This window comes from Centruroides sculpturatus, unplaced genomic scaffold (assembly GCF_000671375.1).
Source record: "Centruroides sculpturatus isolate CEXI.00-Female unplaced genomic scaffold, Cexi_2.0 scaffold486, whole genome shotgun sequence".
In the NCBI taxonomy this organism is placed as follows: domain Eukaryota; kingdom Metazoa; phylum Arthropoda; class Arachnida; order Scorpiones; family Buthidae; genus Centruroides; species Centruroides sculpturatus.
The window spans coordinates 184,242-207,308 of NW_019384720.1; the positions used below are offsets into that span (position 1 = coordinate 184,242).

Here is a 23,067-nt window from a genome sequence, read left to right on the forward strand (position 1 = left end):
TAAAATATGGAAATTTGCTGGATAAATTTATAAAATTTTCAAATTAATCGAAGCATGATCACGTTCGTTTCCGGTATATTATCGTTTCTCAAGTGTAAAATATCGAAATATTTAATAGAATATCATTTAAGGCGAGAGTAATGTTGATGAGAGTTTCTTCAGAATGATGAAGTGCAAATGGATAATCTAGAGTTAAAATTTTTTCAAAAAAAATCTACTATAAAGATATAACTTTAATAACTACAGTATATCCACGTACTTACAAATCATCTTTATGATACGATCCATCACTTTAGACTAATAAGTACCGAAACGAAAATTGCTGCTACAATTTTTTGCTTCTAGAAAATATCTGAATGATAAAATATTTTTTAATTTTACAAGAAAAACCTTCTAGTAAAAGATATTTTCAAAGGAGCACCAAGAAAAGAAGGAAAAAGATGAGGAGGAATAGTTTTAAATTTTAATATAAAAGCAACCATAAAATTGGAATTAATATGAGTAAAATTACATAAAATTAAATATTTTGAATGTTAGACATGGCCAGATAACAATTACATTGTAAGTATGGACTCCAGTAAGTACATACACTTGTAATCCGATCACTTGGAGAGGATGCTGGATGCAATCTCCTTTTACTGTTGGATAATTGAATGATAAATGTAAGGCTATTGATAATATTACCAAAGTTACTCGAAAAGAAGGCAAATTTACTCTATCTTCTTACATTTTTCCAACGAAGTATGTAGAAAATTAATGTAATTCCAATTATAGTGAACAAATAATTTCATCTTCTAGAATCTACCATTTGATACTAATGCTTCCTACAATTTTACAAATAGGAATTTAGATAAAATTACTTTTCATTAATGAAATTATCATATTGTTTCTTCTAACCCGCAGGAAAATTTGTTAAAAAGAGATATTTAAGAAAAGTCTACAAAAGAAAAAATAAATAATAAAATCTTTCATAATAGATAAAGTAGCATCGATAGAAGTTTATCGCTCGACATTTTGTACGATTTTATGGAGTTTTTTCTACATTATTATTCTTTATTTGCGAGTAATGGCCCATTAAGTTTCATCTATAGATTGAATTTTCTTTGGGAATCAGCAATTTTTCCTATAACACGATATCATTTCTGACTAGAAATGGTGGTTTGTTTTGCATCACATAATCATGTTCATCCTTCATTTCTTGGATACTGTTTTACATTTTTAAAACTTAGGAAATGTATAATTTAATGCAAAATGTATTAAAAAATATAAAAATTTACGAATTTTTCTCATTAATAAATAAAAATCTGCGATATTTATGAATGAAAATAAAGTTTTATTCTCATCGTTTCGTCTTCTTTCAGTCTAATCGAGGTTACTTCTACTGATAAAATGGAAAGAAATTTAAATTTATTTGGTTATTAAACTTACAAACTTTCGTTTAAATTATTTATTAACATAATTAATAATGAATTTTTCTATTTAAGCTATGATGCAAATAAGTTATATATTCTCAATTACAGTAATTTAAAATATTATAAATTTACTTTTCTTAAATTTAAGATAAATAAATAAGATTTTCTATCTAAAATCCTTCGCTCATCAGTGGCCGAGTAGATAAAAGCAGTGAACGCTGGTCGTGGGTGCGCCTGACCAGAAAGTTGGCCATGTGCAGTTTTCTGGTTTTCTTCACGTGTCTAACTCCTAAATAAAGTCCAGTTTCTCATGAAAAATCCTCCCCCCGGCAGCTCGCTCATGCGAACTCCTAAAATTTGATAAATTTGAAGCAAACAAACAATAAAAAAACCTAAAATAAAGATTGCGCAAAATATTGAAAAATTCAAAGATTTTTTGAGATAATTATTAATAATTTTCATCCAATACTTTAAAATTCGGCAAAAATTGTCGATAAATCATAAAATCTAACTTGAAAAAATGGTGTGAAAATTTATAAAAATATTTGTTACATATTGTTTAAAGTTAAATAATTAATTTAATAAACATCAAAGCTAAAAGTCAAGACATTTGTCGAAAAAAGTTGTATTTAATATCAGTGACTGCTTAGTTTTAACAGTTAGAATATCAAGTATAGAGCTTGAGCTCTCAATCTTAGTGTAACAACTGGTGCGAAAGTGAAAAGGCGAGGAAAGACATAAAACGAGTTAAGTTCTTCGAGACAAGTTTACTTACTACCAGACGTCTGTTCAAGATAAAGGCATTTTATAGCTTTATGCTCGGAAAACTTCCTTCCATAACTACTTATATTCTGTCAGTCAAACAAGATAGAGAAGATCAATATGTTTGTTACGACTGTAGACTAACTTCGTAACTTTCAATTCTATTTAGAAGCGTAGATAATAAAAACATCATCCAAAATGCCATATATTTTTCAAAGAATCATAATACAACTACACTTATTTTAATCGGAAAGTTCTGTTCTTTATACAGATGGTACCATTGTTTCCTATCTCTCATATCCGCTGTTTGACCCCATTGAGGTTGGACCGTCCCGTAGCAGTAGCCATATACATTATATAAAGTTTAATGTGCTGGTGATAAATTAATTAATAATTCAATTAATTTTCTTTACAATGAAATGAAACAGTACCGAATATGAAATTCTTTTTATAAAATGTGATAAAGTTTTGTTAACAATTTATTAATTTGATTGAAAAATTACTTTACTTCAGAATTGACTAATTGAATCTCGCTTTTCTATCAATTACTATCATACAGCAACTTTAAAATTTTTCTTGAAAAAACAGTGTTTATTGTTAAGTGCCGAGTATGAAACCTTATCACTTTCGTCAGTAATTTAAGAAAAATATATATTTTCAATCCATTCAACTATTAATGAAAATTCGACTAATATGAAAAACACATTGTATTAATTTAAATAATATGAATAGTTATCATTATTTTTTATCATTTCATTATCATCTTTGCTCACCAGAGGGCTAATGGCAAAAATATTTTTCATCAAGGTCTACACGCGTTTCTAGACGTGCGACTAAATATCCAGATGGCACAAAGCGCCGATTGGTCAGCCGAATGACGTCAACCCACCGAAGTATAGATTATATTTTGTGGTAGTCCGAACGAATCTATAGATTAGTTTTTTAGTTGTAATGTGGAGCGAGTATAAAGTGAAAATACAGCTGATTGTTTTTTTGAACATTTAACTTCATACTTGGTCTTTACGCACCTCTGAACCAAATTATACACAACAGATATCATTTTAATAGCGCGATTAGTGTTTTAAATTTACGTGCGCAGATAATAAATAACAGAAAATTTATACTTTGTTACAGATATTATTCATAAAAACTTGGAGAAAGGACGAAATTTATAATTCAGATAAGTCAGAATATTCTTTGAATTTGCCATACGCATTTAATATACTGTAGTTAGACGAAACAATAAAATTAACTAAGTTTTGTATACCTTTAAAAGAGAAATTTTCACAAATCTTGCTTAATAAATTATAAAGTTTAAATGTAAAAGTTGTCGAACAATTTTGAATAAAGAATATTCTCCATAGATTACTCTTATCAGAAATTTTTAAAAAAATGTTTTAGTTAGAATTGACAGTTCTTTCTGTCGACAGACATTTTGCGCTTTTTAATGTCAGTTCAAAATCCGTGCGTTAAGAAACAATACTTTTCAAATTTACAGAAATTTCATGTATCCACTTCCATCTGTAAATATGTTTAATCAAATTTGTACGACCATTTTTCAAATTAAACGTATAGAATTCTTGTATAAATTATTTAGCAATTAATAATACTGTAAGTATTTAAATTTCTTTGAATATAATATGTTATTTTTGTTTTAAATAAGAATTTCCAATTTCCATACATTTCATCGTGGAAATTGTTTATCAATATAAGTGCCAGGAAAAAGTACTGTAATGTTACATTTGTACTGTAATGTTTTTATAGTAAACTATTTTTTTAATCCTTTTTATTTTTTGTTAAAATAATATTACCATACTAATGAATAACTATTTCTAGATGCCTCGTACGTGCTGTATACCTGGTTGCGTAGAAAAATATATATCCAGTATCTATATTTAAGTTTTCACGGGATTTGATTCGAAAAGCGAACCAATGGCTTAGAGAATTTGTAGAAAAAATAACTTATTATTTAAAATGTTTTAACAATTATGCATTAAAAAGTATGAATTATGTTTAGGCGAAAATTTATTTTCGCCTAAATATAATTCATACTTTTTAAATACTTTTTTACATAAATTAAATTGTTAACTAATCAGCATTTCCACTTAGCATATTTTGTTGTAATATATATATATATATATAAAACATTAAATACAAGTTTCTGTAAGGTTAAAAATACTGTATTGTCTAATAAAGAATGTAAAAAAACTTAATTTGCAATTTATATTTGTTGTTTTTGATTATTTTATTATTAAAGTAAATGTACAAAAAAAGCTTAAAAAATACAAAACAGATAAAACTTACTTCTTGATGTTTAGAAATGTCTCGGCATTAAAATCTTTGATAACACGTAACTTAGTTTAATGTTAAAATGATCGCAAAATTTTCAATTAATGTCAATACACGCGAGAGCTAGTGAAATTATAAATAAGTGCCTTTTATCGAGTTTTAGATGAAATGTCTATAACTATTATATAATGTCTGTCCGCTCTCACAACAACAACAACAACAACAACAACAACAATACAAAGTTTAGGCTGATCGATCAACATTTCCGATTTTAGTAGGTTGACGTCATTCAGCTGACCAATCAGCGCGTTGTGCCATCTGGATATTTAGTCGCGCGTCTACACACGTTTCTAGACCTTGTCTTTCATCATAAATGTAGTAGCCCTCTGGTGAGTAAAAACATTTTTCACATAAAAATCACAAAAAATTATTTCATGTAAAAATATCTTTATTTAATTTAGAATATTTAATAAATAAATTTAAATTTTTTAAAAAATTAAGAAAACAATAAAATGTATTTGAAGTTAATAAAATAAATTTAGAGTTACATTAGTTAGAGTAGAAAATAATTTACATATAAATCTTTTAGTTAAAGAAATGACATTTTAAAATAAATTTTGAATTTTTGAATTGTCCTAGAGCAAAAAAATGTTCTAATCTGTGCTGCGGGACATATTAAAATTATGCTTACAAACGTATCTTTTTTGATTATAATATTGTTACGGCCGGATGGCCGAGTGGTTAAGGTGGCAGTCTACCGCTCTGGAAATCCGAAATCGAATCCGGACGGGTCGAAAACCAAAATCTTCAGGAATTTTTTGGTGGGTGGTCCGTCTGGATATGTCGGGCTCCGTCCCTCACCACCCGGCCGCTTCATTGTAGGCCTGGCCGAACCCATGGGCTTGTTAATGGAGGCTCCGTTAGTGCCCAAGGGGCGAAAAGAGTTTTAAAAATTATTATAATATTGTATAACTTGGCTCGGTAAGATTTGTTTTACCGTTTCTTTCCTGTTGCACTAAGTTGGCCTTTTTATGAAGCCCGTAATAAGCTCAGCCAGGTCCACAATGAGGCAACTGTAAGATAATGTAGGGCAAGGTAGTAGCTTTTATTCAATTAAGTAAAACATATATATACTGAGCTAAAATACGAAGCTGCTAAATTGCCAACGAAGATTGAATTTTTATTACAAAAGATAAATTTATTCTAGAAGCTTTTAAAATGCACATTTAAAGATAATCAAAATTCTACAGTTGTTAAAAGTGAGCGATGGTCATTTCGCTAATTGAAACGAGTGATTTTAATTAAGAATAACTTTAATTAAAATAAAATATTCAAAATAAAGATATAGAAAGTTCTCTTCTGCATGCATTTATTAATCATAATTTAATTTTAATTATCGCTCCTTTCTCGTCGTTATTAATTCATTTCTTTTAGATATTCAGATAAGTTTTTGTTATTAAACATCGAAACACTTTTCCTGTAGCCTTGTATCAAGATCGACTTATCAAAGTGAGAAACAATGCAGTATCTCCAGTAGCTTGAATGTACTGTACTTTCGATGCAGCGCAGTGGTGCCAACGTAAAGAGAATGATATCTTCTAGCATCTAATTAGAAGGACAAGTCTCCCTAATTAACCTCTGAGTGTTTGTTGATAGTTTTTTTTTTCGTAGAGGAGCAGTAAAGATGTAGCCTACTCGCCTCCTTTCTAAAGATGATTGAAGAGTGCTTCATACTGTACACTTTGATGTTTTGGTATTTTTTTTCTCTTATTAAAAACTGTTTTTGCGTTGTAACTTGAACTAAAATGTATCCTTCCTTCAATAAAAAACACTATTTTTGTGTGATTATTAATTAAAACTCTTGGTAAACTAAATTTTTAGCTTCTTCAAAGGATGTTCACATCCGTCGTTTGTGTTTATCTTTAAATATCTTTAATAGAGAAGAAAAGACGCGATTAAAGCTTTATCGTTTAAAAAATCAAGAATTCTGTTTAATAAAAGCAGATAGAATACAAAATAACTTCATTATTAGTTCAGTAGATGGCATATTATCATACAAGAGCGAGAAAATCCCTGGAGACAAAGAATGAACTATATCTAGAATATAATAATATTCCCATTACTCATCATTATATAATGATCATGCTGTAATCGGATGCATCCATCAACATTATCCTTAATGTGGCAAGCCTTAGGCAGTAGAGATAGTACAGCTTTAGATGCTTGAATGTAGAATGAAGAGTATATCTAATTGGCCTATAGAACACGCTAGAGATGTTAATAATTTATATTTTAAATTATAAATGTTTCTCTGAAACGTGGAAATTGCGAAACACGTGTGGTAAAATTCTTAGCGCATTCTTAATTATTGCACACTCGTGATGGAAAGTCGAGCCATATCGATGCTGAATTGGAATGTTTCCTTTTATATTCTTGATAAAAAAAATATATAATAGAAATATTAAAATTTCTTATTATTATTCTCTAATGGATTAATATAATGAATATCTGCGAACTTAAAGATGAAGTTTCAAGAAGCATTTTTATTAACGGAGATAAAACTAGTTAAATATTAATAACTAAAAGACTGTAGAAATTGTCATAAGTAGTTTAAGAAAAGGAAGCTACAGAAATAATTTCTGCGAATCCATTTATTGTTTGTAGTTTCATCACACGATGTAACTTCGTTCATGCGATGAATGACAGGTAGAGTTTTATTTGTTCTCAAACAAATTATCTTGAATACCAGGAGATTTTCCTTTCATTCAAAGACTCAATCGTATGTACCGTTACCAAGCAACAACACTCTCTGTTATTCTCCTCGTGCAACCATGTGACTAGACACATGCCTTCAGCAATACCATCGATCCAACATATCGATTCTTCTTGGTTTGGATAGACTTTGACTAGTTCGTTTGTCTTTTTTCTTGTTTTATTAAATAAATAATGACATGAAAGTACGTAAAATGTAAGTCCGAGTCTATAAAACGATCTGGTTCCTCTCTTTTCTTCTTTTTAGATCAATGTGTCAAGTAAAGAAATAACGAAGATAGTTTCAAATGACTAAGAAAAATACTTCTTATTATATTGTCAATACAAATCATGAACTAACTACTAATATTTTTATCTTCGCTTCTCTTCCATCATTAATTACCACCGCCGAATTTCCCAAGCAAAAATTTATATATACAACAATAAAGGTTTCTTTATTTCAATTTATATAGATACATTTATATATCTATATTAATATTCAGAGCAAAATTTAATCAAAACTTGTTATTGATAATATTTTAAAAAAACATTTGGAATCTTTGTGAATGACCGAGTTTTAAAATATCATCAGGGCGCGTTATTTCAGTGACCAAACAATTCTATTAGTCGTAAATGTTCATTTTAATCGTAAGTTTAAATTATTTCATTTATAACTACTTATTAAGTTTCCTTTAATCATTGTTTAATAAAAAATTGTTAAATTACGCCCTTAGTGTCCGTATCAGGATTTACTTTCTTAAGTACAAACGCTAAAAGACGAAAATTTTACAGTTTCACTGAATTTTAATTAGAAATTGATATTTTTACCTTTTAACTTTTAAAAATAATTTTAAAAACATAATTTCTCCACAGAAATCAGCCATACAATCCGCACAACTCAATACAGATAATTCGATTCATAAATGCCGATTCATTGGATGACATTTCAACAACACTTTTCAACCGAAAAATTCAGTCATGCCAGAAAATCCTAAGCAATTTCCTGAATATAGGTGAAGAGAAAACTTATTTCTGAAACTTTAGAGCAAGTTAGATGCTACGACAAGTAAAAAAAATAAATAATGTAATGTCTATAATAACACGAGTAAAGCAATATCTTTCAAGATAAATAGCAAACTTCTTTCCAACGACAAGGATTTTAACAAGAGATGAATATGGCACCATCAAGGAGAGTATCCATTATCATTTCAAGAAGCAATATAACACTTTATTATTTCACCAATCTGGAAAAATGCCAGATTATTATTTATCTAGAAAAATCTGTTTAAAGTGTTCTATTACATATTATTTAAATTCATCTTCTTCTTCTGCTCTTCCTCCTCGCCTTCTCCTCCTCCTTCTTCTTTTATGAAGAGAGAAAATTGAAAAGAATAAAATCTGTAGAGTGAGAAAATCGATTCGTGAGAAATTCTTTGATATTTGATATCGCGAATATTTTCTCTTTAAAATTTCGATTTAGTTTAAAGGTGTTACTAAATTTATAATAATAATTCGATCTGAAGGGATGGAATTTTTCAATTTTTTCAACTCTTCAGTCATGTTTCCACTACAGGAAACTAGGTAAATTCTGTAGGGATTTTTTTATTTATTTATACTCTTCGGGGATTTATTAATTAATACAAACGGTGGTTTCTAAGTCAGTTAATTAACCGTGTATATTACTTTGAACAGGAGAAATCTTATTATGAACAGGTTAATTGGGCTTTGTTAACAGAACGCGTATATTAACTGACTGTTGGGCCATCCTGTACGATGAATTATATCTAAAATTGTCAATAAATTGGATCATTTTGCAAATTAAATGAGTATTTTTAATGGCAATGTTTTGTTTCTTCGTTAAGGCTACAGTTACATTATGTATTTTATATTAAGGCTATAGCCTTAATATAAATTAAGGCTAGATTATTAAGGCTAACAGCCTGTATTAAAGATACAGCCTTAAGTAGGGATCTGATAGACCTTTAGCAAGTTTTTCTTGTAAGCTACGGATCAAAGAATTTATACAATAATAATTGAATTAATTATTCCTATATGAAGCATTTACAAGTTATGTTCCTGATAGATTTTTACTCTTACAAGAGACTTAAACTAATGATTTTCCTTCTTTATCAATGACAATCTCCATATGTTTATCTATAAAATCAGTATCTCGTGTACAGCATATCATAAAAAAGATGAAGTCGAAAGTTTCGTTTCATTACGTAGTTACATACAGAAAGTGAAAACTTAATTTGACTTTATATCTTTTTATAGAATAATCTTTATCTGCATAATATTGTTGAAGTTTACTGAATTATTCCTAGTGGTCTCCTGTTACAGTTGGTATCAATTTAGCTTCGAACATTTTAGAGAAGGGGAGGAAAACAGCTACAGTTCTAAACACTATTATAAATACAAAAGTCCATCACTTATACAAACTAAGTTTTCAAAATAACACTTTTTTTAGATTTATTCAAGTTATTTTCATGGAAAATGTCAAGATATGTCGTTTATCTTCAGAGTAATTTGATATATAACCATAGTAAAATGGTCACCTCTTTTATGATTATAGACCGAGAAGAAAATTAAAATATATACATATTAAATAAGAATTATATATTTATTTTTAATTTTCTAACTTTCAGAGCAATTTTTAAATTTAATTTTCGAAAATAAATAATAATATACGGTAGATAACTTGGAATAATTAATAGGATAAATCTAAGAAAAATATAAAATATTTATCTCACTCCTGAGATACAGAGTAGGAAAATAATTCTTAAACATTTTGATCATACTCATTAGCATATAAATTACTTTCAATTTTGGTTAGCATTTTGCCAGGAGATGTTTATCTTACTCGTGATAGCGTGTATTTAGAATGAAAATATATATTTATATCGAGCTTATAATTAGATCTAGATTCCAAATATTTATTTTATCATTGATAAAATTACTACAAAACAACTTGTAAGTTGTATATAAAATAAAGATGCAATCGTGACCTAAGATGTGATGTATATAAGAGGATCAAGGTAAGATGCATTCATCATCTTGTCGAAAATTCGAGGATAGTAACTAGATTTGTCAAAAAACATACATTATATTTAAATTGTATTAAGTTTTCGGTCTGAAGATGCTGATTAATGGAAAAAGAGCATCTTTGGTGAAGATGCTAAGAGTATGCAAATAATGATGCATATGGATGAAAGGATGCTGCTTTCTTTTTATTCTCTTAAGCATTTTCGATGAAGATGCCGAGAGCATGCAAAGAGAATGCATCCATTTGTCATTCAAGATAAATATTACTAATTTACAGTGCATATTGTGTATTTTCAAGTAAAAAATTTTCCATTTTAACGTTTACACACGACATTTTTCTTGATTTTATAATGGTTTAACTTTCTTAACAAGATAAGAAAAGACTAACTGTAAAATATATCTATGATTTTACACGAAAGATGGATTCAAACTATAATTTAATAAATCCACTTCCAGAAAGATAAAAAAATAAACAAATTTCTATACTGAAAATCATTGAGTCGAAGATTTAAACAAAAATTTGGAAACTGATTTATGGACTTAGAGTCAATACAATTCGAAGTTAATACAAATATAATTAATAAATTTTAATAAATAAATGTTATATTTATTTGCTAAAATATCATATACAATTTATCAATTTTACTTTGTAGAAATTGTCTCTTAGAGTCGTCTTTTGTAGCTTAAGTTTCCTGAAAATCTCCATTATCTAGAATCGATCATAACCTCTTTAAAACCCCATCAAATGAATTCTATTCTCTGTTGAAAGACAATTTTCAAATCTTTCAAAAATATTTAACATATATTTTCACGGAAATAACATTGCAATAAATATTTTTCTATAAGTTTAAATGAAAGAGTCAACTTATATAGAAGTAAAAATATAATTAATGTAAATATAATTAATTGCACATTTAATTTTATTTTAAATTAGAATTGACTCTTGAAAATTAAATGCATAAAACTTGCACAAAGAAGCATCGAATAAACAATATACACAGGGGATCGAAAGTCAGTTACTTGAGATATAAATAAGCCAATTAAGTCGGTTACCTGACTTTCAAGCTAATTTGTATATCCACTAATTTCGGCTGGAAAAGAGATAACATCTTTAAAAATAGGGAGAAGACAATTTAAATGGCTTGAGATATATAAAAAAACGTGTGTAGAACCCTAAACTACACTTAAAGGTTCTTACACTTGGATCTAAAAGGAAGAAACGGTACAATCTGAATTAATAACACTAAAAAAATAGTCGTAGTGATTTGCTGGCTAGCTCCAGAAACAGGAAAATCTGACGTAGATATGTTAAAACAATTACATTCGAGTACTTAAACGATACTCAAGAGGTCGAAGGAGTTGAAGAAAAGGGAGAAGAAGAATTTTGAATTAATTATCGAATAAAATTATGTGAAAGTATATAATAATTAAAAACGATGTAATAAAAAATACTCAAAGAAAAGACAAAAGAAGATGCTGCAATTTTTAATAATGTGTAACAAATTAATAATGATTAATGCATGTAATAGAAGAAGGTAAAGGAGCAGAAGAAGGAGAGAGAGGAGATGAGTGGAAAAGAAAAAAATAAGAAAAAGAAGAGGAATTTTAGTTTTATCTAAGATAAAAAAATAATTTTTGATGAGGAAAAAGTATTTTTATTTTTATCTCAAATAAAAAATGTTCCACTGATAAAATTGATATAATAACTGAAGTTATTCTGTTTTATTAACATCAAATATTATGTACATTATTTATTCTCTTGCATTCTTTACATTTGTCAAATTTAAAATAACGAAGATAAAATTACGAATAAGTTTGAATAGAAAAGTTTACTAAATTTACTTAATATAAAGATTTTGCTTCAGGAGAAAATATAATAAAATAAAAAGAATTTATTATTATATTTTATCGAACTAAAATAAATTTATTTGATAAATTTGTTAGTATTTTAGAAATATCAATAAAATTTCGATAAATTTAAACTTTATTCCAACATCAATTTATTTTTTATTTATGTGTTTTTTTATCTTTTAAGATATTTTCAGAAAAAAATGTTTTTAATAATATTGCTTCTAGTCATAAAATTTGTCGTAAATATTTAACTCGAGAGTCTATTTTATGGTTTAAAAATAATGGATTTTTGTGCCAGAAATAATATGGAAAATTTTGTTTTTGGCTAGAATAAAATTTATATAAAGTATCATATGTAATATTTTAACGAAATTGGAATAAATTGGCTTTTCTAATTAAAAATATATAAAAAATTATGCAATTTTCTATATTTTAATATTTTCAGATTAACATCACACTGCTATGTTTATGTATTTATATATTTATATTATAAATATTCTCTAATTTAATTTAATTTTATCGCTAATCAATAGTCAAAATAATCAAATAATATCGCTATTTATCAATTTCGATGCATAAATATTATCTTTATTTAAAATTAACTCATTTCAGTTTTTTATATTATTATTCTTTAATAATAATAAGCTAAGTTTCTTCTTTATTGAGCTTTTTTTAATTTAATAAACATAAATAATTTAAATGCACGTCATAAAAATGTTTTGTATGTTTTCTTCTCTGCTGAGCAGAAGTATTGTGTGGGAAAGACTGATTTACAGGAACTACATTTCTATTTATCGATACGAAAATATCAACGTTTAATAGAAGTTTTAAGCGATTTAATATTAATTTTCTTACAGTTTTTATACGTATACAGTTTAAAATATTCATTGAGTTTTATAAAAGCGAAAAGAGACCGTAATATTAAAATATATTCATGTGATAATTCCTGTCAGAAAGCGCGAAGCATTGTCCACATTTCCTATTTGTGAGGAAAGAAATTGCCTCGAAGGTATGCGATGAGTCGAGAGAATAATGCAAGATGTCAAATAACATGCAAATTACTGCCAACCACCAGAAAACACGAATATTTATTCCAAGAAATGGCGAGTGAGAATGATATTATGGATAAAAATTACATAAGAGATACGAATTTGATTGCGCTTGTTATAAAAACGCAATTTTACATTTTACCATTGTTACAATATAAAGTTTCTCCTAACTGAATAAAAAATGAGATACAAAACCATTGAAAAATACATAAATTTCTAAAATAATCTGTTTTTCTTCCAACTTAAATTTATAACTTTTTTAAAAAAATTCTTAAATACTGTGTATCTGATATTCGTGAGATTCATAATGTAAATACTGTATTGTAATCAATAAATATTTAAATCGATTGTAACCTATCAACAAAAGGAATCTAAACATCAGCTGGAATAATCCCCATCAATTAAAACACAACGTTCATTTTGGATGAGCTTATATAAATTCTCATTTCGACTTTAACTTTCTATTGATACGGATAATTGGCAATGAACTAAAAGTTTAAATAAATAGTCTCATCTTTCTAATTTCGTCTCAGATAATTCTGATAAGTTTTAAAATAATCTATCTTTAATTAAAAGACTATATTGTGCTTGTATATTTTAATAAAATTGAAAAATCCCACATTACTGATAATTCTTAATTTTATTTCATTAAAAATAATGTAAGAGTTAGGAGAATTTATGATCGTGTAGGATCTATAATTGCTATAACTGAGAAGCTAAACTAGAAAATTCCTCCAGTAATGATACGTTAATTGTAAAGAGTAAGTGTGTGATTGCTTTTGTAGCTTAATATGTTGCGTGTTTAAAATCATTCCCTATAATTAAGATTCTATTAATAAGGTAAATAAAACAGTGAAAAATTTATCATATTTATACATTTAAAAAATAATAAAATAATAATTAATATTTCCAAACAATATTTCGATTTCCATCGAGCTACCTATTAAAAAGGTATTCACTGAAGTTTATCTTACAATTTAGCTAATTGGTTTATTATTGGGTTTTTACATTAATATATATTATTGGACTTATGGGCTTTTTATTATGATTACAATTACATATATTTAGCAAAACAACTACAAAGTTATCAAGAAAATCGAGGCATACATTAACATTATGAAAGGAATTTCTAACTAAATTACTTTTCACTTCAATGCTTCTAAATATTAAAACTCTCACTCATTAAATGAAGATGTTTTCTAGTTTCATTTCTCTCTTAAATGGATTATGTATTTCGTGTGTTGGATTATTAATATTTTATATAGCATGACGTTTCCTAGAAAAATAGCAGAACGAAGCAGAAGAGTCGATAAAATATAATGTAAAAGAATTAAATTTACTGTGAATTTAGTTGACAAAAATCAATTTAATATTTTCTGAACCTAAACACGTTTGTTTGTTATTTTCTTGTTAAATATTTCTGTCGCTTGCGGTTCAAATGGCAAAGATTTTGTTACCCGAAATCGTATTTTGTAAAGAAAAGTTTATTAATAAATTTCGGATGTAAGAATTTGAGCCAATTAAAAATATTTTGTAATTTTCTATTTCCATAGGGCATAGTTAATATTTAATTTTTGCATTATAACAGCATTTCTGTACAGCTAAATCTACAAAGATGTCATATTGTATGCTTTTTAGCTTACATTGTCATGTAAATACATTTATAGATCATACGTAAACGTTGTTTATTACTAATCAAAGACTCGTTAACTCGAAGCGAAAATTTTTCTGTAATTGCCACTTCATTTACACTCCAAAAAAAGTCCATAGTCTACCCTTTATTCAATTTTTCCTAACAAACTACACAATTTTTAAACATTGTAAAATTATTATATAAAATTTCATGTACATATAATTTATATAAATCTAAAAATTAAGTTATTCAATCTCATTTCTATTCAATAAACATATGAATTTAAAAGAATAAATTATAATTAGGCTGTATAAAAGAATATTCTATTTTCGAAAGTTAATAAATCGTATTTACTCGCATGTAAGACGAGGTTTTTATTCATTTTTCACTGCTTCAAAAACCTAGGTCGTCCTATACGCGCGAGCGAAGGATTCTTTCCGTTTTTTCAATAATTTTTGTAAACTGTGTATTGGCATTTTTACCGGATTCTCACCTCTGGTGTTTAAAAACCAAAGTATTTTATGTGGATCGTTTGAATCGTTCCTGTGTATTGTCATGAGTAAAGATAAATAGCAACAGGAAAAGCAAAGCTTTTGAATTGAATTGCAAAATTACACGGGAGCCCGATATAAGTTTTATTTCATTCCCACGTGAAAACATATTATTATTTGGAAATCAAAATTCGGAGAAGCTCGTAAGTGTAATCGACGAAGAGTGAATTCGACTGTAAAAAATTGGCAAAAAAGGTTCCCGATTGTCCAGCATTACGCGAACAAATTATGTTGTCGATTTTACAAGATTTTTCCGTAAAGTTTAAAATGCCAGTAATTTTTGCGGGACAATGTGTGTATTTACGATCATTTGATATTTTATTTGCGATTAAACGAAATAAAATTAGAATTGAATTAATAAATCTAATTTTCTTTATTTTGATCTTTAAAGTCACACCTCGTCCTATATGCGAGAAGGTACGGTAACTAAATCATCACGTTCTTCAAAATAACAGAACTCTTCTCTTTTGAAATTTCAAATAATAACAGTTATATAGTCACCATCTTTTACACGAGAATTAATATTCTTCAACTCTTCACGCAGAAACGATAATAATAAATGTTACAACTAAACTTCAAAATTTATTTCATTAAGATTTAATACTTAAAAAATTAAACCTGATACTGCTGACACTTTTTTGAATAACACATTCCATTATTCTTCGGTTAACATTATATTTCAGTACATTCCATTCCATTCCATTCCATCGCCGATAGAGGAGTGCCCAGCTTGTCGCTATTCACTCCGGAAGAAACAGTGAGGAAGAGGTGGTCTTATAGAAGATCCGAGGAAGACAGGAGAGAGGTCACTACGTGACCAAAGCCGGTCTTATAAGAGACGACCCTTGCGAGAAAGGGAGACAGAATGCCTTCCGGGAGGACTTGCAGGGAAAGCTGGCCCCTATTCGGGCGTTATTGGCTAGGAGGAAAACCCGGAAAAAACTCCAGCTGCCAGCTCGTCCGAGTGAGGCGCGAACCCCCGATCGAACTCCGGTGTTTAGGGTCTGGTCACCACCAAGAGGCGGAGACTATATTTCAGTACTGTAATTAAATTCTTTTTTCTAACGCTAACAAAATAATATCATTCATCCTTGGTGACAAGCTCAGCTCACGGATCCTTTGATATAACTTTTCCGCCGTTGTTTCTCTCGCAATAAGTACACTTAACCGTGCATTAGTAGAGTGTTGGAGAAATTGAAAACCGATGTCGTCGATATTTTACAGAAAACTTTCATTTTCAAAATTATTAAGCGTAAAGATAGTGATTTTAAAGCTTACTGGCAAATCTTTAAAAATTTTTTCTTTTATTTTTAACCAGAAATTATATATTTTCTAACCTGTTATCAGCCAAGCAAAATATTCAGAAATTTCACGCTTTGTTTTCAGTTCTATTCCGGACATCTCGCAATGCCAAATACATTTAATAATAACAAATTAAGAATTGAGTGTTTGTTTTAAATATTTAAACGTTTCTAAAACATTTTAGAATTATATAACGCGTAAAAGCTAAATAATTTTTTCATTTCAATTAATTGTTTAAAAATTTGCATTAATAATTTTTTGATACATAAAAGCGGTCTTGACGTCATTCTAAATCCAACTACCGATTATAGCGCCTCCTGGTAATAAACCCATTCAGTAGCAAATAATTAAATTTAAATATCTAATAAAGGCATTAAAACAATTTCTAAATGCTTAAAAATATTTATTATAATCAAAGTAAATAAAATTTTTAATTTAAATTGATGTACTAAGCAAGTTTAAATGTTATTTTTAAACAGCGCCATCTGTTATTTGTATACAGCTCAACTTTTTAAATATTTCAACCACGTGTATTACTGTATTTTTTGTAAGAAGACTCTTAAATAATTTTATTGGCGTGTAAGAGACTTAAAATTATCAACAGTTAAACCGAATATTTGAAAATGAAATTGAATACTTCGTATAAAGGTATAAATGTGGTATGAAGACACTTTAAATAATAGCGTGAAATTTTCAACGACTACGGGTTTAAAGTGTTTGCATGAAAATTAACCTTTAAATGCTAATAAGCAATCTCGTTTCATTCGGTTACCTCTACGGGATGAATTATTTAGCCAGGCATTAGACGAGAGCGCTAAAGTTTTAACCATATTTAGAAGTGTCAATTGGAAAAAATGCCACCGGCTTTCAATCGACCTTCGTTTACGTCATCTGAAATAACCCTCATCTGACTAATCTCTCACCTGAGATAATCCTGAAGGCAGGTGTCACAGAACCTGTGCCCGCAAGTAGTAATCCTGACAGGTTCCCTCATCGGAAGGCGACACAGAGGACAGGTATAGCGACGTTTCAATGCCGAACGGAACTCGATAGCGTGGCCAGGCATTCCCTACTCGATTCACCTCATGCCACGTTCTGATCTTTCTACTCCTTCATCGATAGAGTAAGCCACAGGTACGGAGGTCCGAGACCAATAGGAACAGTCACGTAAATCATTTCGTCTTCTCTTTCTGTTTGCATACCCTCTTCAACTGGACAAGGGGTGATTTTCCTACGTTTGCTATCAGCGCCATCTATCCGTCGGTGGACTAACTAAAACAGTCAAATCCTATCGGGTACGTACTACGTTTTATTCTTCTTATAATGCCGTTAAATTACGATAAACACGCATTATTTGTAGACGCATCTGAGCAAACATTTGTCCAGAATGTAATAAATACGGGCCAACAACGTAACACGCTCTCGGAGAAAAAAGATAAATAAAATGCTCACTTTACTGAATCATTACTGCGATATCAAAGAGAACGATTTCGTTTCGGTTGAGTATTATTGAGTATTTTCATGCCAGTATCTGCGGATAAAAAATATTCAATCATCCCAGGATGTTTCTTTTTCATCTGAAGCATACGAGAATGTCACATTTTTTCTATTTATGGAATTTAACGTTATTGCCTGCGCTTTCTCGTAAGATCGAACCAATTGTCAGCTTGTATTTTATAGTAAAAATCGAAAAATATAAGAATTGACGAGAAAAGACTTTTCCCGATCAAAAAATCTAGAAACGACTAAAATTTCAAATTTAGAAAACATATAAAATGTATTTTATTCCCCATAAAATTTTATATAGAAACGTCTGTAAAGTTGTCTTCTCCTCATAACTCAGAGCTTGACAGGAAAGCCACCATTACTAATATTTTTACTAACGGCGAAATTTTGACTTTTAATAAAATTTATGTACAATTAACCCGAAATATTATTAATCTAGATATAATATAATTCTAGATGTATAAATCAAAAACATTCTTAAATTTAAAATTAAAATATTCAATTATTGGAAGCGTATCCTCCAATTTATCTTCTCGTCCGTATATTAAAATCAATTTTATTTTCATAATAATAAATGAATTAACTAAATTTTTGAATAGTTACGTAATAAATTATAAAGGATTTTATTATATAATAAATATATTTAGATGATTTATCATAAATTTTCATACTTAAATTATTTTTTCTCTTTTTTATGATTAAGGTATATTTTTAAATTTATGATAATAAGAATAATTTAATAATTTTTCATGAAATAATCTATCAGAAATTATCCTAGAAATATAAATTTTCTACATGGATAAGGAAGAATTTATTATAAAAAATTGTATAGGAAGAAAGCAATAAATTGATGAGTGGAAGATGAATGGAGAAACATTATTTTATATTTTAAATTTTCAAATATACAAAAACGGATTATATTTCCGGTATAAAGTATTTAAATGACATGAAGTAAATTGTTTATCTATAAGAAAAACATTTATGATCAATGAAAATATCAGGCAACATCTTAATGTAATTGTTTTTCTGAATTGCAATCTGATAAGAAACAAATGTAGAAAAGAATTCTTTCTCTCTCTTTTTTAAAAAAACTCCCGTGTTTAATATAAATTTTACATTAAAAAACACGCAGAATTTTCTTTAATATTATGTCATTTTGTAACAGTTAAATTTCTTACTAGAGAAAATAAAATATTAAATAAATTATTCGTTATTTTTGCAGCTGTATAAATAGAATTTTTTCATAAATTTATTTAAATTTAAAAGCTGTATAAACATTTCTATTTATGAACTAAAATCAAATAAATGAAATAATTTATAATATTTATAAATTTCTGTCGAATATTTGAATATATTTTTGAAAAATTTTTTGAGATTATTTATTTAATTTATAATATAAAAATTTACTTTTTTATTGTATTTTTTAAAGTTGTAAAATACGCTATTAATTTTATCACACAATTATTTAATTTTTTATAATAATTTTTTCATTGTTTGTATAATAGAAATGTTAAAAAATAATAAAAATAATTCTTAAAAATGTAGGAATTAAAGTATACTTTTTTGTTTAAAGTACAATCTTAAAAGTAAACGTAATAAAGTTATAAAAAATAAAAAGAATATATTATTTTTTAAGATTTTAAAATATTTTTTCGTATTGAATTAATTATTAATTTATTAAGATACAGCAATTTCTATCTTTGTATGTGAAGAAGATGCTGTAGATTATATTTAATCTCCGTCATCTTATTCGCATCTTTTTTATCATCGTCTTCTATTTGTTGTAACATTTTAAATCATATTATTTCAATATTAATTTAATAGTTCTAAACAGTAAATTAGGTAAACATTTTTATTTATTAATTATAATTTATATTTAACCGTATAACAAGCATTTGACTCGTTAATTTTATAGAATATTAATTATTTAAATTAAATTAAATTATTAATCAAGAAATTTTAAATTTAGGATCTTGTTTATAGTTTCTAAAGCAAGTTTTAAAGATTATTATACGATTAATAAGAATAGAAATCGTTAAAATGTTTTTAAAAATATAAAAAATTATGTTATAAAGACGAAAAAAATACACGAATGATTGATAACATTAAAATTGCAATTTTTCTACTGTTTAATGTTGATTATTTTCGAGTAATTATCATTTAAGACTTCGTAGAGGGATTATATTTTTGTATAAAATTGAATTATAATTAATTGTATACTTATAAACAGAATTAATTTCTTAAATGATGAAGGAGCTGTCTTTAATCGGCATTCATCAATCACGCGTTTGATTCCAAGTATCCAAATTTTAAAAATTAATCTGTGGGCATAAAAGTAGAAATTTTAGGCAAATGTAACTTGAAATAGTTTACTAGAAGGACGATAAAATATTTTTTATTTTGTCATGTTTTTAATTGAAAAAAGTAGACAAGTACGAGTATTAAATAGAAACGGTTCCTTATTTAAATACTATGTTGTTACTAATAAAATGCAATTTTAGAACAACTTAAATAATTAAAAATTTCAAAATTAGGAGGCCTTTGACTCACATTTTATCATCTGCAATCTCTCTTTTAAACTCTTGCAGCATCTTTAGAAAATGTATTTTTCTGTTGAAAGATATTTGAAAATATACATTAATTATTTTATTATTTAATAAACCACAAATTAAAGTAGACTTTTCAAATAAAATTGAATAGTTTTGCCATTAGAAGTACTAAAATTTATGATTCTAGTTACAAATTACATCTTGGAATTTCATTAATTCATTTCGGTTAATTGAAACTGTATAATTTTACTAATAAAATATACATTTAAAAAGTTCAAACAATAATAATTAAAATATATTTTCATTTACACATTAATTTTTTTTAAAAATATTAATTCTAATTTCGAAATTCTCTTACTGATGTTAATCACTTACAACATCGATTTATCTTTAATGAATACGACAGAAACGTTTCGAAATATAATTTAAACAAAAAATAACAAATTAAATTGTATTTTTTTAATTTAATTATTTTTTCGTTATAGTTTCCAAAACAAAATTAAAATTCTAGCTACAAGCTATAAATTGGATTTTCATTATTTTGTTTTGATATAAATCTTTATTACGCTAACTATTTGAATTAATTAATATAAAGAACTAAACTTTATCTAATTATACTTACATTCTAAACAATTTTACTTGATCAAAAAGTCACGGTAATTTACTGTGAAAGGAGATTGTGAGATAATTATGATACGTAAAGTTTAAAGAAAATGTTTAAAAATATAATTTATACTCTTTAAATTGCATACAATTTGATAAAAATATGATTTTATGTGCTCGTGTATGAGAAATTTAAGAAGAAAAATATGTTTAGAAAGCTCCAGACCATGAATTTCTGCTTGAAGTTTCATTCAAGTAACCATAGATTATGGAATTCGAACAGATGTAACCATAGCAGAGACGTGATCAGATCAAACCCATTCAACCATTACGTGAACATCAAATGGATTTATAATGATTTATAGTAAGAAACTCTTCCAAAAAAGTTTAAAATTTTCCAAAATATATTGATTTTATATAAAAAGTTCTGATAAATTTAATAGCTTAAACTTCACAAATAATCATTTTATTTTTGTTTTTCTCCTCCTAAAATCACATTCAATGGAAGATGCTATTGTAGAAATAGATAATTTGGCTCTCCTATTTATTAATTATATTATATTTATAAAAATTAAATTAATATACGGATTATTTCCTGTCTACAAAATATAATTTTGAGGCATCTTTCTTCATTAATTTGATTATTTTAGCTTGATGATTAGAATTATAAATAAAGAATTTAACTTTTTTAAAATGGATTATAAGCTTAATCTGTTATATTTTCGACAGTTTTGGGTGTATAAATCGCTTCGTTGAATAGTAAGTTTATTTTTACTTTCTAGAAATCTACATGTATGTTAATTTTTAAAACGAAAGTGATGCCAAAATGAGGAATTTGGAGCACAGAGAAGATTGACAACGTATAAATTAATGGCTTTCTGTGTATTATACAGCAATATTTTGATATTTTTCTGTGCAACATTTAATTTTAGATAGCTTAATTATCCTTCCACCTAGAAATAATCTCCATTAAATTTCGTAATTTATCTAAATCCAAGATAAATAGAGCAGAATTCGATGTTTAATTATTGACGAAAGAGAAATTCCTAACTTTACGCGCCTTTAATGATTATGCAATTTTGAGGGAGTTTATTAAAAATTCGAAAGAGTGATCATAATCCTCCCCATTCGTCCATTAAAACTTATCCTAAACGTGAAAACTTTCCTTATCACTTCTCCTAAACCTTTCATATGAGGGGTGGAACTGCTTGTTTGATATTTATGACTCATTTCACACTGAATAAAGCAATTCATCTTTCAAACTTATTCTCGACGTGTTTAAATCACTTAAAATAGAATTAACTATGTTTAATTAAATTTTTATTATACTTTTTATCTGTTTAATATAAATCCTGATTATAAGAATAAAGAAATGGAAGAAGGAAACTATTTTCTACCTCTCTCCAATGTGAGGAAGACAAAGAGCATCGTTAATGTTTAATGTTGATTATTTTCGAGTAATTATCATTTAAGACTTCGTAGAGGGATTATATTTTTGTATAAAATTGAATTATAATTAATTGTATACTTATAAACAGAATTAATTTCTTAAATGATGAAGGAGCTGTCTTTAATCGGCATTCATCAATCACGCGTTTGATTCCAAGTATCCAAATTTTAAAAATTAATCTGTGGGCATAAAAGTAGAAATTTTAGGCAAATGTAACTTGAAATAGTTTACTAGAAGGACGATAAAATATTTTTTATTTTTTCATGTTTTTAATTGAAAAAAGTAGACAAGTACGAGTATTAAATAGAAACGGTTCC

At 27.2% G+C, this 23,067-nt stretch overlaps 1 protein-coding gene and 1 long non-coding RNA gene across 2 annotated transcripts in view; both read right to left on the reverse strand.

The window, feature by feature from the left end:
- LOC111628003 (TNF receptor-associated factor 4-like) overlaps window positions 1–17,836 on the reverse strand; it is a 146,890-nt gene extending 129,054 nt beyond the window's left edge. The window contains exon 1 of the mRNA XM_023371715.1: window positions 17,566–17,836. Within this exon, the coding sequence (XP_023227483.1) occupies window positions 17,566–17,708 (143 nt within the window). The 5' untranslated portion in view covers window positions 17,709–17,836. The remainder of the gene's footprint in view (window positions 1–17,565) is intronic.
- Window positions 17,837–20,431: 2,595 nt separating this feature from the next.
- Window positions 20,432–22,738, reverse strand: LOC111627999. The gene is made up of 4 exons (XR_002757102.1): window positions 22,698–22,738; window positions 21,320–21,361; window positions 20,699–20,758; window positions 20,432–20,469 (listed from the first exon to the last, which is right to left on the reverse strand). It is a non-coding gene; the product is annotated as an uncharacterized LOC111627999 (long non-coding RNA).
- Window positions 22,739–23,067: the final 329 nt, after the last annotated feature.